This window comes from Phasianus colchicus, chromosome 1 (genome assembly GCF_987193195.1).
Source record: "Phasianus colchicus chromosome 1, bPhaCol1.hap1.1, whole genome shotgun sequence".
NCBI classification, from domain to species: domain Eukaryota; kingdom Metazoa; phylum Chordata; class Aves; order Galliformes; family Phasianidae; genus Phasianus; species Phasianus colchicus.
In genome coordinates, this window is record NC_143436.1 from 7,912,021 (window position 1) to 7,925,709 (window position 13,689).

The 13,689-nt window shown below is 45.0% G+C and overlaps 1 protein-coding gene across 4 annotated transcripts in view; it reads right to left on the reverse strand.

The window, feature by feature from the left end:
• The window catches only part of BEND7 (BEN domain containing 7), a 48,292-nt gene extending 43,541 nt beyond the window's left edge, over positions 1-4,751 (reverse strand). For 2 of the 4 annotated variants that reach the window (XM_090134914.1, XM_090134903.1), the window contains exons 1-2: positions 4,430-4,668; positions 888-971 (exon numbers count right to left, since the gene is read on the reverse strand). In XM_090134914.1, coding sequence (XP_089991040.1) covers positions 888-971; positions 4,430-4,562 — 217 coding nt within the window. In that variant the 5' untranslated portion in view covers positions 4,563-4,668. The other 2 variants (XM_031588159.2, XM_090134925.1) reach the window with 2 other exon arrangements.
• Positions 4,752-13,689: the final 8,938 nt, after the last annotated feature.

Genomic DNA, 13,689 nt, shown 5'->3' on the forward strand with positions numbered 1-13,689 from the left:
TAAGGAGAGTCAGACAGCCCCAGATTTCTTGCTCTGAAGGCACCTGCTTTCTCCAGAGCCTGAGCATGGTGACCAAGAGTTTGCTTTGTATGGTAAGAGTCATTATTGCAGTTCAAAGCTTTGCCCTGATTCCTCTGAATTTTGCTCATTGTCCTTTCACAAAGAGTTCAGCATCCAGAAGAGGTCTGGATGGGATAGAGGGGGTCTGGAAGCAGAAAGACACATTCTACAGCAGAAGAGTTATGGAGGATAACAAGCACACAGGCAGGAAAGATAAAGGCTCACAGAAAACTAGTCCTATCATGCTGTACTATACATCATGCTGCAGACTATATATTACTTCTCAGTTTTCTTTACACATTTTTAACTGTTGATTTAATTTAATTTTCCCATGGCAGGATTAGCAGGCAGGCTACAGAGGTGAAAGGACATTACATTAAGACAGCACATTAATCCTCTATCCCACCCAAGGCAGAAGCAAAACCAAACAAATAGCAGCTTCCTGGAAATTGAATTTCTGTTATCCAGATGTCAAAGATGTAATACCCCAATTACACAAACTATTGCCAGTGAAGCATGCCAGCGAATATGCAATGTAAATGGGGTGAGCACAGAGCTGCAAAACTGCAGAGTCAGCATCTGGCTCTCTGACTGAGTGATAATTAGCACTGTGTGTAGACACTAATAAACATTTACGTCTGAAATTACAACTTTTAGCAGCATTAATAAAGGATATATTGGCAATTCGTAGAATAAAAGGATCTTGAAAAGAATGTCATATTAAACAATGGCAGGCACTTCCTGTGCTTGCACAGAGATTTTTTTTCCTCCCTAATTGCAAATGGCCACACTACGTTGCTCTGAAATTAATCAACACAAGCACATACCTAAAGAAATGGGTTGTGTTTCTTTGGTCTCCCCATTAACATCATTGCTGTAGTCAGAGATCTTATATATCTCATGATGGTAATCTGGAATGAAAAACGATAAAAAAAATTAGAACTCAAGTGATCTGGAAAAAATGAACAGTGAACACATTGCTACAGTTTTACTGCATAATTTATCAATACATCTACAGTTTATTTCGTGTACATCAAATTAACCACAGAAAATGTGCTCCGTATCAGCACCTCCTAAAAAAATAAAATAAAATAAAAACAACTTTGTTCGCACTGAAGAGCTCAGATAAAATATTTCACAGATTTCAGGGAATAGCTATGCCTGTCCTAAATTACTGTGTTCATTTTCACAGCAAATTATCCCACCAGATACCAATTATCTGGCTTCTTGCTTTACACACAGAAGGGAGATATATAGTGAAAACTCCACCTTTCTAGAAACCAGGAAAACTTCCAAACTTCGTCTCAATAAGAAAATCAGCAATATACATCAGAGGTGCATCTTTAAGCCATACCTCGATGTCAACAGCCTCTGAATTCTGAGGAAAGGAGGCTCAGGCATGTTTACTTATAGAAACTAATGCCCACGACAACCCTAAAAATCTATATTAGCATCTTATATTCAGAGGTGTTACAGGATACACACAAAAAAAATTAAATGTATTTCAAATGAAAGAATATTTTGCTGTGAGGGTCTCTATTGTAATCATCATCATGTGTGCAGTAAAAACAGCTTTGTTTACATGTGTATACAGAAAGAATTGTAATTACAAGCCAAAAAAAAAATCTAAGGGCAACTCTCCTGGATTCTATTTCTGACTCTGCTACCCGCACGCACTTTGTCCTTAGGCAAGTCACTCAAGACTGAACAATATATTCAGTGTCTTGAAATAGCTGCCTCATCACCAAACCCTGCAGAGCTGAAGCCCTCCCAACACTCTGTTAGTCCCTCTGCAAACCAGCTCTCACATTTACCTGCCTCACAAAAAGTGAGGTAGGGATTAACTCCTGGAAGAGCATTTGGAGGGATTCAAATAAAAAGCACAAGAAAAAAGGAAGGGCAGAACCAGCAGCTCCTCCTCTGAAGAGGAACACACCTGCCTTTCTGACGAAACAATCAGCTACAGAATTCTAAAGGTCTCCAACAAGTCAAACATTTTTTTGTTACACACTGTTTATTTGTATAGAGTGACTGTCTTGATGGCTCAAAAGGAGGAACAACCCAGTAAGTAAACCAGAATCAAGTATAATGCAGCACCACAAAAGACAGACATGTCAGCAAGTTTGGGGGGAAAAAAAAGGTAAAGAAAGGAACATATTGAAGTCAGCAGTGAGGTGTTAACCAAGTAAGTAGTGTTGGGGTTTTCTGAACCACGTAGAGGGAGAAAAGTGTACGGGCTGCCTGATGTGTATGGGGTAAAGGTGAAATATGAGCTGTAGTATTGAGGAGGTAAAGGCTGTAAGTATAGAATTTATGCAGACTGCACTCAGAGCCCGTTAGCTTTTCTTTACGTTTTCTTATTTGCAAGTTCTGCTCAGAGCACGCACATAGGAACTCGGAGTTAGAGGACTTACTTTTGTATACCTCAGACAGACATATAGTTCACACGTGGTTTCTGCTCTAGCACTTCCCTGTGTGTGTCCAGCTGGGCATCGTCCTCTTCTGCCCTACAGCTGCAGCCTGGAAGCCACTGCTTTGCACCCCAGAGGTGCACTCCCTCTCCATCTGCTCACTGCTCATCACACTGATCAGGTGCTCTGAAGCTTTTGGGGACAGACGAAGCCCCTCATATGCAAGGGTTATTAACAGACTGTGTTACAAACAGACCGCTCCAGCATCCCATTTTCTCTTCGGTTTCCTTCTTATGCCTCATGTCACAGTCCAGGCGCTGTGAAATCCATATCAATTTCACAACAGTAAATACTAAACTGTGACATTACTGAGCAACTCCAGCAAGAGGCAAAGGCCAATTACAAGAGACAACTATTTATCCGTAATTATCTTCATAATCAACTGTGGTAGAAGAAGGGTATGTGAGAACAGACTCACATACAAAATGTGATGTTTATGCCCTCCACCCTCAAAGTGTGAACACATTTCTCCAGGATGTGTTTTTTTTTCCAGCATGCCTTTCTACTTGAATTTCCACATCCAAAACCAGACCCCAGATAAAGTAAGAACTGCTAATAATTAACCACCCTAAATGAATTTATCCAATTAAAAAGAAGTTAAACAGATCGCCTTACACATTGAGGAATATTTAATCCTGTTAGAACTGAGAATTTGCACAATATTAATACATTTGTGACAGCGCACATGTTCTTTTTACAGCACTTTCAGGAGAGAAATAAAACCAAGGCTTCAATTTCAGTTTTGTTCGTCTGCGCGTTTCACTTTCCAGCACTGCAGAAACTGCCTCAGAACATCTGATGCTAAGAAAGCCCACAAACCAAACCTATTCCTGATAGAAACGAACCCCTCCAGTGGCTCTGCTGATGTTTACAAAACCTCCAATGAATTTCAGACAAGTCTGACCAGTCATTGTTCTTCTATTTTGAGCAGCAGCGTGTGCGGTGCTCCAGACCCTCCTAGAGTTAAAGCAGTTATTTCAAGCGAGCTCATTTCCACCTTCACATTTCTCTGCTTCTCATCTCATTTTGCCACACTCCTTTAAAAGACCTTACCCCCCATTCAGCAAGTACCAAAAGTCACCCCCCATTTGTCCCTAAGCGTGACATTATCCCAAAGCAGTCACCTGCCCTGAACTTGGCATGCACAACACATACAAGCAGTGTTTCTGGCAGATATTTCAGCTCAAGACTTCAAGAAAGGCAAAAGAAAAAAAAAAAAAAGGGGGGGGGAATAAAAATTCTCCCACCAAATCAATGAGGACAAAAGAGGCAATCAGCTGGAGCAGCACAGCATACTCGCCCAACACCAACCCTGGGGCTGGAAGTCCACCTGTTAAAATGACTTCCAGCAGCTGTAGCTTTGAGAGAAAAAAAAAAACCAACACAAAAACACACAGAGGACTGAATGAGAGAGCTGCGTTTCTTTCCCGACATGAATCCAAAATATTTTCCCAGGGATCTCTTTTAAAATAGTCTTTTTTTCCTCCTCCCCCCCCCCCCCGAAAAGCAAAGACGCACCAAGCGAACAAGTTGCATGCCAGCAATTCCTCCTCACCCACGGACAATTAATTAGCTGCGTGGATTTTAATCAAGCCACCTCTGTGGGGCTTCGCTTTGAAATACGTGTGTAGAGGAGGAAAACACACACACAACAAACCCACAGGAGTTGAATACTAAAGAGCTCCGGTGCTGCCCAAGTGTCATTATTTCACCAAATTCTCCATTTCACCTTTCCCCCCCCCCAAGGAGGATTTGCAATGAAACGCGATCCAACTTTATTCGGCAGGAGATCTCCCTGGAAAGAAACAAAACACGTCCACCTTTGGGGGTGGCTTTTTCTTGTTGTTATTTTCTCCCTTTTGAAGAACGCAGAACACACACACACATACATGTTTTACCAGAGAGAAGGGAGGTAAAAACACGATGAAATAAAGAAGAGCTGCAAGGCTTGGGAGAGTTGATTCCAGAGTTAAATAATAAATACGAGGAGGGAGAGACACAGCCGAGCTGAAGGGAAAGGAGCACGCACATTTCATAACAGCCCGATCCCAAACCCGGCCCCGTTTATGCAAAAGTCCTCCCCAGGCACAAACAAACAGACAGACCGACGGCACAAAGCCGCCCCCTCCCCGCCGCCACTTTACCTTCGTTGATCAGTTTAAAGCTTTGGGATTTCCTGCTTCTCTTCCTCTCCGTAAACTCCATGGTGCGGGCGGGAGGGAGGAGGAGGAGGAGGAGGAAGAAAGGAGGGAGGAAAAGGGGACGAGGGGAGCGAGGAGGGCGGCCGCGCGGCGGGGAGCCGCAGGACCAAGGTCCGTCTTTTTAATCAGCAAAATAAACGCAGCCCGGGAAGCTTTCGGCTCCAACTGCAAATAAAGGGATTCGGGACAAGTTCGCTCCGGCCCCCCCGCCTCCCCGCGGCGCCGCCCGCCCGCCCAGGCCGCCCCAAACTTTGAGGGGAAGCGGGGTGCGGCGGCGGGGGGGAGCCCGGGGCGATGCCGGCCAGCGGCGCCGCCGCCTCCCCCGCCGGGTGCGCGGCCCGCAATGGCTCTGCCGCCGCCGGCACCGGGACCCCGCTGCCACCTGCTGGGGGAAGGCGGCGCGCCCCGCCGAGCGGGCCCCGCTGGTTTCCGCAGGCCGCCGCCCGCCCGCCGCCGAGCCGGCCCGCCCGCCCGCCGCCTCACGCCAGGCCGGGGAGGCTGTTGGTCCCGCGGCCGGCCGGGCCCCGCGGCCCGAGGGTGGCCGGAGGGAGAGGGGCTGAGAGGGCAGCGCCATTTTGTGTCCCCCCCTCCCGCCTCCCGCCCGCCCCTGCACACAGCCGCTTGCTGGCTCCCTCTGCCGCCGCCGCTTCCCGCCCCGCCGCTCCCTCCGAGCTGAGGGCCGCGGCTCGGCGTTGCGGCCCCGGCTGCCCGCGGGCAGGAGGTGCCCGGCTGCTGCGACGGAGCGGCGGCCCTCGGCGCGGCCTGCGCCGCCTCAGGGCTCCCTGAGGGCCTGCCCCGGGCCGCGGCTCGCTCGGGGCCGGTGGGCAACTTTGGGGGTGACGGGAGGCGAACCCAGCCTGTAAACTCTGTGGTGGTGAAGTTGTTGCTGTGCGAGCGGGCGAAAGCCAGCTTATGTACGCCAGGAGCAGGGCTGGGCTGGAGCCCACGAGCTCGTTACAGCCGGGTGCCCGTTGGCATTGCAGAGCGCGGCGCTCTGAGCCCTGACACCGGCTTTCACGCTCAGTAGTTAAACGTGACATCCCATAATAGGAGTCCCAGTCCTCCGCAGGAGCGCCTGCCGGCCCTCAGACCATCACCCCGTAGGTCACCACGGCCATATGGATGATCCAGACGCAGCCAAACTTAGTGCTTTATCCACCAGCTGATGCTTCCAGCCGTACTTCTGGCTCGCTTATTTCACTTACGTTATTACACTGTGTGCATTTCTGGTGCAGTTTTAGCTCTCACAGCAAAGCATGCCTACGGAGCGCTCAGACTCTCACAGCTAACCAAAACACAGCTCCAAGTCTTCATCTTGTGTTTTAAATGCGGTCAGGCTGTCGTGACAAGGAGAGGAGTAAGTGATAGATAGCTACATGGGCACACTTGAGCAGAAGCTGATCTCTTGGCCTAATCAGGGTACCCAGGAGAATTCCATTGGCTCCAGTTGTATTGACTGACCCCGTCGCTTGGGGTTAGAAAATTGCTCAGAGGAAAACAAATGTGAATGTTAACACTAGTTAATAGTAACGATAATGATCATTAGCAATGTTATTTGTATCACAGCGGTGCTGGTAGACACAGACCTGAACTCACCTGTGGAAGGTGTTGTCCAAACACCACACGGAGAGTATCCACAGTTCCATAAAAGCAAAATCAGGAAATGGGCTTAATGGTGAAGCAATATCAGAAAATATGCCTAATAGTAAAAATTTATTAGACTCTGGAAAATTAAATTCATGAGGGAGGTTATGGAAACCTCACAGATTGGGTAAGGGTGTAATTTTCTATTAAATTGCTAAGTGGAAAATCCCAGAGGCAATCAATATGCTACTTTTGGAATTTTCCTAAACTTTGCTGTAAGACTTTGTAAGAGGAAACTGGGCTAACGTACTATTTAAAATCCTGCATTACATATTTTTGGGTGAATGCTGAAGCAGCAAAGGTAGTTGGATGTCAGATGCTGTTTGCTAAATTATATGGGTCCAATTAATCTCTGGGAGAATGCAGTGAAGTCAGATCAGAGATCAAGAAGCACTGTGCCTGAATTTTGTGTACAAAAATATATATATATATATTTTTTTTTTCCTCAGTCTGCTGATTCCTGTCTGCTAACTGCTAACTTTATTTCTCAGACTTAAAGCATTGCTGAAACAGTGGCTTTTGACTCTCATCCGTACTGGGGCAGTAGGAGAATTTTATGGAACATAAGGTCATCGTTTACTGTCCAGCTCACATGATGGGCCTTAGCCTGCATTCACCATCGGAATGTGCTACCAAAATAAAAAGTTCTTTTTTCCTTCCTTATTCAATTTCGTGAAGCATTTTGGGATGTAATTTATGAAAAAAAGTACTTTATCAACTGTTATTTTTTTCCTTTTAGTTCTTCCCCTTCTGCATTAGATTTTTTTGCTTAAAGGAACATTCACAAGTGAAAACGACGTTTTAGTCTGAATGCTCGACACTGGAGTTTCAAGTAACATTGTACAAGGTAGCACATCCCCTTCTTCCTTAGTATTTCTCATTTTGCTTCTTGTGTGTTTGTCGAGAGATTCCCTCTTTGCTGCATGCTGAATGAGCTTCTCCTGCAAACAAGCCCAATTACGATTACTTGGATCAGTAAATCTTGTGGTTTTCAATTATGAAAGTATTAGCCAGATTGGATACCAAGGCTGTGATCCTGCAATCACATCTGCATAAAAGTGAATTAGAAACTAGGACAAGGTGACTTTAGGTCAAAGCCTTCTAGTTATCCACAGAATGTGTGGGAGGATCCAGTAACTGCAAAACAATTGTTCCATCCTGTACTGCTAATGTTGCTCAGCCATGAAGTAGAAAAAATACCTCAAGGACTCAAAGGCTTCTGTAGTATCCATCTGCAGTAAGTTGCAAGCCTCTTTTGGGGGTGTTTTGGGGCTGGTAATCTACAACTAGACTGAGACTATCTGCTTGTTTGTTATGGGCCACCGTTCCAATATATTTTTTTATGGTAAGGGTGGTGAAGCATTGGCACAGGTTGCCCAGAGAGAAGGTGGATTCTCTGTCCCTGAGGACATTCAAGGTCAGGCTGGATGGGGTTCTGAACCACCTGATTTACAAGAAAGGAGCAAGGAGGACCCTGGGAACTACAGGCCGGTGAGTCTCACCTCTGTGCCTGGGAAGATCATGGAACAGATCATCCTGGATGACATGCTTGATCACATGAGGAAAGGGCGTGTGATCCGTGACAGCCAGCACGGCTTCACCAGAGGAAGGTCATGCTTGACCAATCTGGTGGCCTTTTATGATGGAGTGACGGCATCGGTGGACAAGGGAAAGGCGACCGATGTCATTTACCTGGACTTGAGCAAGGCCTTTGACATGGTCCCCCACCACATCCTTCTCTCCAAACTGGAGGGATGTGGATTTGATGGGTGGACCACTCGATGGATAAGAAACTGGTTGAAAGGCCGCAGACAGAGGGTGATCATCAATGGCTCTATGTCCAGGTGGAGGCTGGTAACGAGCGGCGTCCCCCAGGGATCTGTCTTGGGACCGGTGCTCTTTAACATCTTTATCAATGACATTGACGACGGAATTGAGTGCACCCTCAGCAAGTTTGCTGACGACACCAAGCTGAGTGGTGTGGTTGACACAGTTGAAGGACGGGATGCCATTCAGAGGGACCTCGAGAGGCTAGAAAGGTGGGCCCGGGTGAACCTGATGAGGTTCAACACTGCAAAGTGCAGAGTTTTGCACTTGGGCCGGAGGAATCCCAGGCATCCCTACAGACTGGAAGGAGCAGTCCTTGAGAGCAGCCCTGTGGAGAAGGACCTGGGGGTCTTGGTAGACGAAAAACTTAACATGAGCCAGCAGTGTGCCCTTGCGGCTCGGAAGGCAAATGGGATCCTGGGCTCCATCAGAAGAGGGGTGGCCAGCAGGGACAGAGAGGTGATTGTTCCCCTCTACTCTGCTCTTGTGAGGCCCCATCTGGAATACTGCGTCCAGGTCTGGAGCCCCCAGTACAAGAAAGACAGGGAGCTGTTGGAGAGGGTCCAGAGGAGGGCCACAAAGATGATCAGGGGACTGGAGCACCTCCCCTATGAGGACAGGCTGAGGGAGCTGGGCTTGTTCAGCCTGGAGAAAAGAAGGCTGCGGGGTGACCTCATTGCAGCCTTTCAGTACCTAAAGGGAGCCTACAAAGAGGAGGGGAATCAACTCTTTGAAAGGGTGAGTGACAGCAGGACAAGGGGAAATGGTTTTAAGCTGAGGGAAGGGAGATATAGGTTGGATGTCAGGGGGAAATTCTTTACGGAGAGAGTGGTGAGGTACTGGAACAGGCTGCCCAGGGAGGTTGTGGATGCCCCGTCCCTGGAGGTGTTCAAAGCCAGATTGGATGGGGCCCTGGGCAGTCTGGTCTAGCATCAGGTGGAATGGTGGTGGCCCTGCATGTGGCAGGGGGGTTGGAGATTCATGATCCTTGAGGTCCCTTCCAACCCTGGCAATTCTGTGATTCTGTGTGATTCTGATCTAGCTGATTCTAACATTATTGTAGCTGGAGAAACAAAGGGATGAAAGTTGCCTTAATTCCTTGCTGCTTTGTGTCACTCCAGCTAGTTGGCTGCACCCCTGTGATAGCCAAGTGACTTACGATAAGACATACTGGATCCAAAGGACAGTTCAGCCAGGTGTTAGGTTCATCTTTTATTTCATTTAGTGTCTCAATATTGGATTATTATCATTACATAAAGAACCATAGTTCTTTTTTTTCTTGGTGAAAATATGGAAAATTCAGCACACTTTTGCATTTACTCAAGAATAGTCACAAAGTATTTCCTCAATCAGATCAGCCATTGAGTAATGTGTATTTCAAAATGCCACGAAATCAGCTAACTAAATAAAGGCTTTATCTTGCAACATACTTCAAGTCATCCTGATTATCTCTGGCAATTTCCTAGTTATGATTTTATCGTTACTTTCAAAACATCCCCTCCTCATTCTGACTGATCCTAGTTTTTCTGACAATAATCTGCTTTGTATAATTACTAATTTATTTTACACATAGATAAAGAACTAATCAATTAAACATAATTATTCAGTAATATTTCAGTATTAACAACAGCAGTGTTCCTTCACATCAGGATGTCCTAAACTATTCCTTTGATTCCACCCTCATCTACAACACAGGTGCATGCAGTCAGTTACAACTAGTTTTGACTATTCCTCATAAGAGTGGGACTGTATAGGACAAAAATGACTGAAGAATCCAAGAACTGAGGAGAACTGTACAAGCCTCTAAAGAGATCTTTCAGCTTTTCAGATGAAAAAACTACACAGAAAAATTGTTAAAAACTTGATGATTTGATTTGAGGTTTTACTTCCCACGTCAAGGAATCAACGTAAGGTCAAGAGGAGCATAAAGAGTCTGCTGACTGTCCTATTTTTTACGTGATTTCTACTCCTTTTGGAATTTGAGGAAATTCAAAGTGGCATTAGAAAGCAGGAGGAGAGTAAAGAAGTAAATTAGAGATCAGGAGTTGCATAGGTGACAGGTTAATAGGTTAGCTATTCCAGTTAGTTACGTTTAATGAATATTGTTGAAGATTTTAGAAACTGCAGTAGCAATTTTCCCTTGCAGATTTCCAGTGATGTTTTTGTGGTCGTGTAAAATGTGTAGGCAGTATTATTTCTCACCTTCCAGTCTAAAGTAACTCATCTCGATGTCACACTGTTACTGCTAACCTTCCCTTCTGGGGAGCTTTCAATATTGCCATAGCTGGGCCAATACAGAAGTAGGTTTCTGGATGCTGTGATGAAGTCTGAAGCATAGAAATGTAATTTAACTTGTTTTCTGATCCCCAATAAGTTCTCCTTGTAACATTTCAAGTACTTGACATCTTAGCATGCCTCTATTCTTACTCTCCTTTCCTTTGGGACATTATTTTGAAACATTTTTTTTTCTGTTCTCTTGCTCGTTAATCTTCCTCACATAAATTTAAAAGAAAAAACTACAGGATGGAGCAATGTTTTTATTTGTTTGCCAGCTCAGGCAGACTAAAGCATTCCAGAACTGGTTCAACAATAAGGAATATAACTGAGCCTATGTACAAAGTGTTCTTTGTGTGTGTTACAAGCCCTCCGTATACTTCTGTATCAGGCTGCAAAAATTGATTTCAACTGCAAAGCTAGACTTTTCCTTCCATCATTTTACATGGACCTTGTTGTAAAATTGCAAAGATGAGGCATTGTAGTCTAAAAGTCAAAGTTTGACAGCCATCCACTTTGACTGAATACTTGTAAAATAATTAATATTAAGATTGCAACCCTGCCCATGGCAGGAGTTTGGAACTAGATGATCTTTAAGATCCCTTCCAACCTAGACCATTCTATGATTCTGTAATCCTATGATTCTCTACCAACTCTTCTGTAGAGTAGGTCAGTTTTTAAATCAGAATTCTGGGATTAGTGGGCAAGAAGACCAAGGTATCCAAGCCATGTATTTGGTTGGATAACAAAGAAAATATGTCTCAATAACTTTTCTTGAAAGCTAATGTGGAAGAATGGAGAGGTGTGCCCATACCAATTCTGTGCTTCTCCACAATGTGCAGAAATCGTAAGCTGTGCAAATTTTGCTTTACTTCTCTCTTAAATCCTAAGATGCTTCAAGATAACTGAGGGCAGTGTGAGCAAGGATCATTATTCTGCCAGGAACTTTGTGAAATTTTGGTGCTATATAAAGAATAAAAGTGCTTAGAAATCTTGGCAAAGTCAGGATGTCTCTCTGCATCACTACCAACTCTGTCTAAAGAGATGAAGTATAGACTCAGGCTGGTACTGTAGGATAGGGCACGTTTAAGCTTGGGGTAGTTCAGAGTCAGTGTTAAATGTGAGATCCGAGCATAGCTAGGCTGGGGGGTCCCATCACTGAAGAGTACTACAGGCACAAGCTGTGGCAAGCTCAGCACTGAGTCCTGCAGCCCAGCAAGTCATCTTCTAGAAAGAGTTCAGAGAGAGCTATGCTGCTGATCATATCTACATTTATGTGCCTGTTTGCTTCACTCATAGCAGCCGAAGGCAGATGTAAGACTGCAACTGTGGAAAGAGACAGTCACTGGAGGTACAGAGAGAAAACAAATGCAGAATCAGCTGAAGGAACACTAGCATTTAGAAATGTTGAGGCTGCAGGCTGAAGGAGCCTGGACTACAGTTGTCCTCCTCTAGGTCCTGACTGAGACTGATGTGGGGACATCATGCTGTGCCTCCCTAGCTCAGCCTTCTTACTGTTTTCAGCTTGCCACGGGGAGATGCTCTCAGTGTCTTGATTTTGCCTTGATCCTCCTCCATTTCTCCTGCCACACACACATTACTAAATGCACATGCACTAAAATCAATGGGAGTTTGCAAACTAAAAGTAATGTGTGCTTTGGTATGCTACTAATCCACTTATTTGGATCCTCTTACTGCTCCTCTGGGCTGCCCTGATCCCCTCTATCAGCCCACCCAGCTGCTCTGATCTGCTCTCCACACTTCCGCAGCAGCTATATTAGCATCCCTGTCAACTCGCAGGGCTGCTGCCTCGGCTTCTTCAATCCCCGCACCCAACGAGAGTCTCTCTACTACATTCTAATCCTTGTAGCTCAGAATACTGATGTAAGCTAAAATAAATTCATGGAAAGTTGCTGCAGCTCCTACTAAGGCGTTCGATTTCCCTAAATGTTTTCAAATAGTACTTACTTTTCAGATGGGGGAAATAGTTGAAGACATGTTTATAACAACCTGCCTGCTGAAAAGCAGTCCAAAAAATCAAGTTTTATTGCAAGGCACAATGTGGTTTAAAATCTACTCACACATGCACTTTTTAATGTGAATTTAATATCTGTGTCAGGCTGAAGACTGACAACATCTGAGAACGGTGCTTTTATTCATCAGTAAGACGTATGCAGCAGCATTTTCATTAGTGTGGCTCCCCCTGGATTTACCTTCAAAGATGTGTAAATATTGAAGACTCCATCACCTTTCAGTCCTTGACCTCTCTACTGAGGCAGCTGGTATACTGGACTGGGTATTTTGTCAGAGATGGACAAATCCTGCAGGGATCAAACTGACAGCACTGAAGTTTGATCATTTAGCAACAACACTGAGAGATTTCTTACCTGGTTTGGATAGAAACTAAAGGACTCAAACTTTGAAATATAATACACTCAAAGATTTATCTTCTAAACACACAAAAATGGGAAAAAAACCAGATGTTTTATGAGATTTTCTACTATCCACCGAAAGCTGTTTGGCAGTTAAAGCTTTCCATTGTGTACATTCACCTTTAATTTGAATACAGATAAAATGTCTCAAGGGTAAGAATTGTGGTGCATAGACCCTCCTTCAGGGAAGTTGCAAGAGAGAGACAAGGCATTGATCTAGAGCTCAGGGCATGGAATTCGACAGACCAATCTGCAGTAGCAGGGATTAGTCCTGTTACTGCAGCTTTCCTGGAAAATCTTTGCTGCTTGGGTATCTGTCATGCAGACTTATGCCGAGAGTAACTGTTCCCCACTTCATGTGGTTTGCCCTGTGCTGCCGAAGTGATATCAATAAGGATTATCTACAGAAATATATATATAAAAAAATTGCATGACCATTATCCTGCAACACCTTTTGATTTCTTTAGCAGTCACAAATGGTCAGTGTCTGTGTTCAGCTGCTGTCAAATGAGTGCAGTCTCCCTGGCTCATTTGCCCCCCTGTGGCAGGGGGGTTGAAACTTGGTAATCCTTGAGGTCCAATCCACACCATTCTATGATTGTATGAGTGTGTGATCCTGAGACACAGATTCACTAGGGGCTCTGATGGCACAGTGCTGTAAACTGAGTGATGGGCATAGTTTTCTGAAACAACAAAATTATCCTGAAATATCTCCCATACCTGTCAGTATGGTGATAATTAGCTGTTGTTAAATGGAATGCTTTTGAGAAACAATAATGA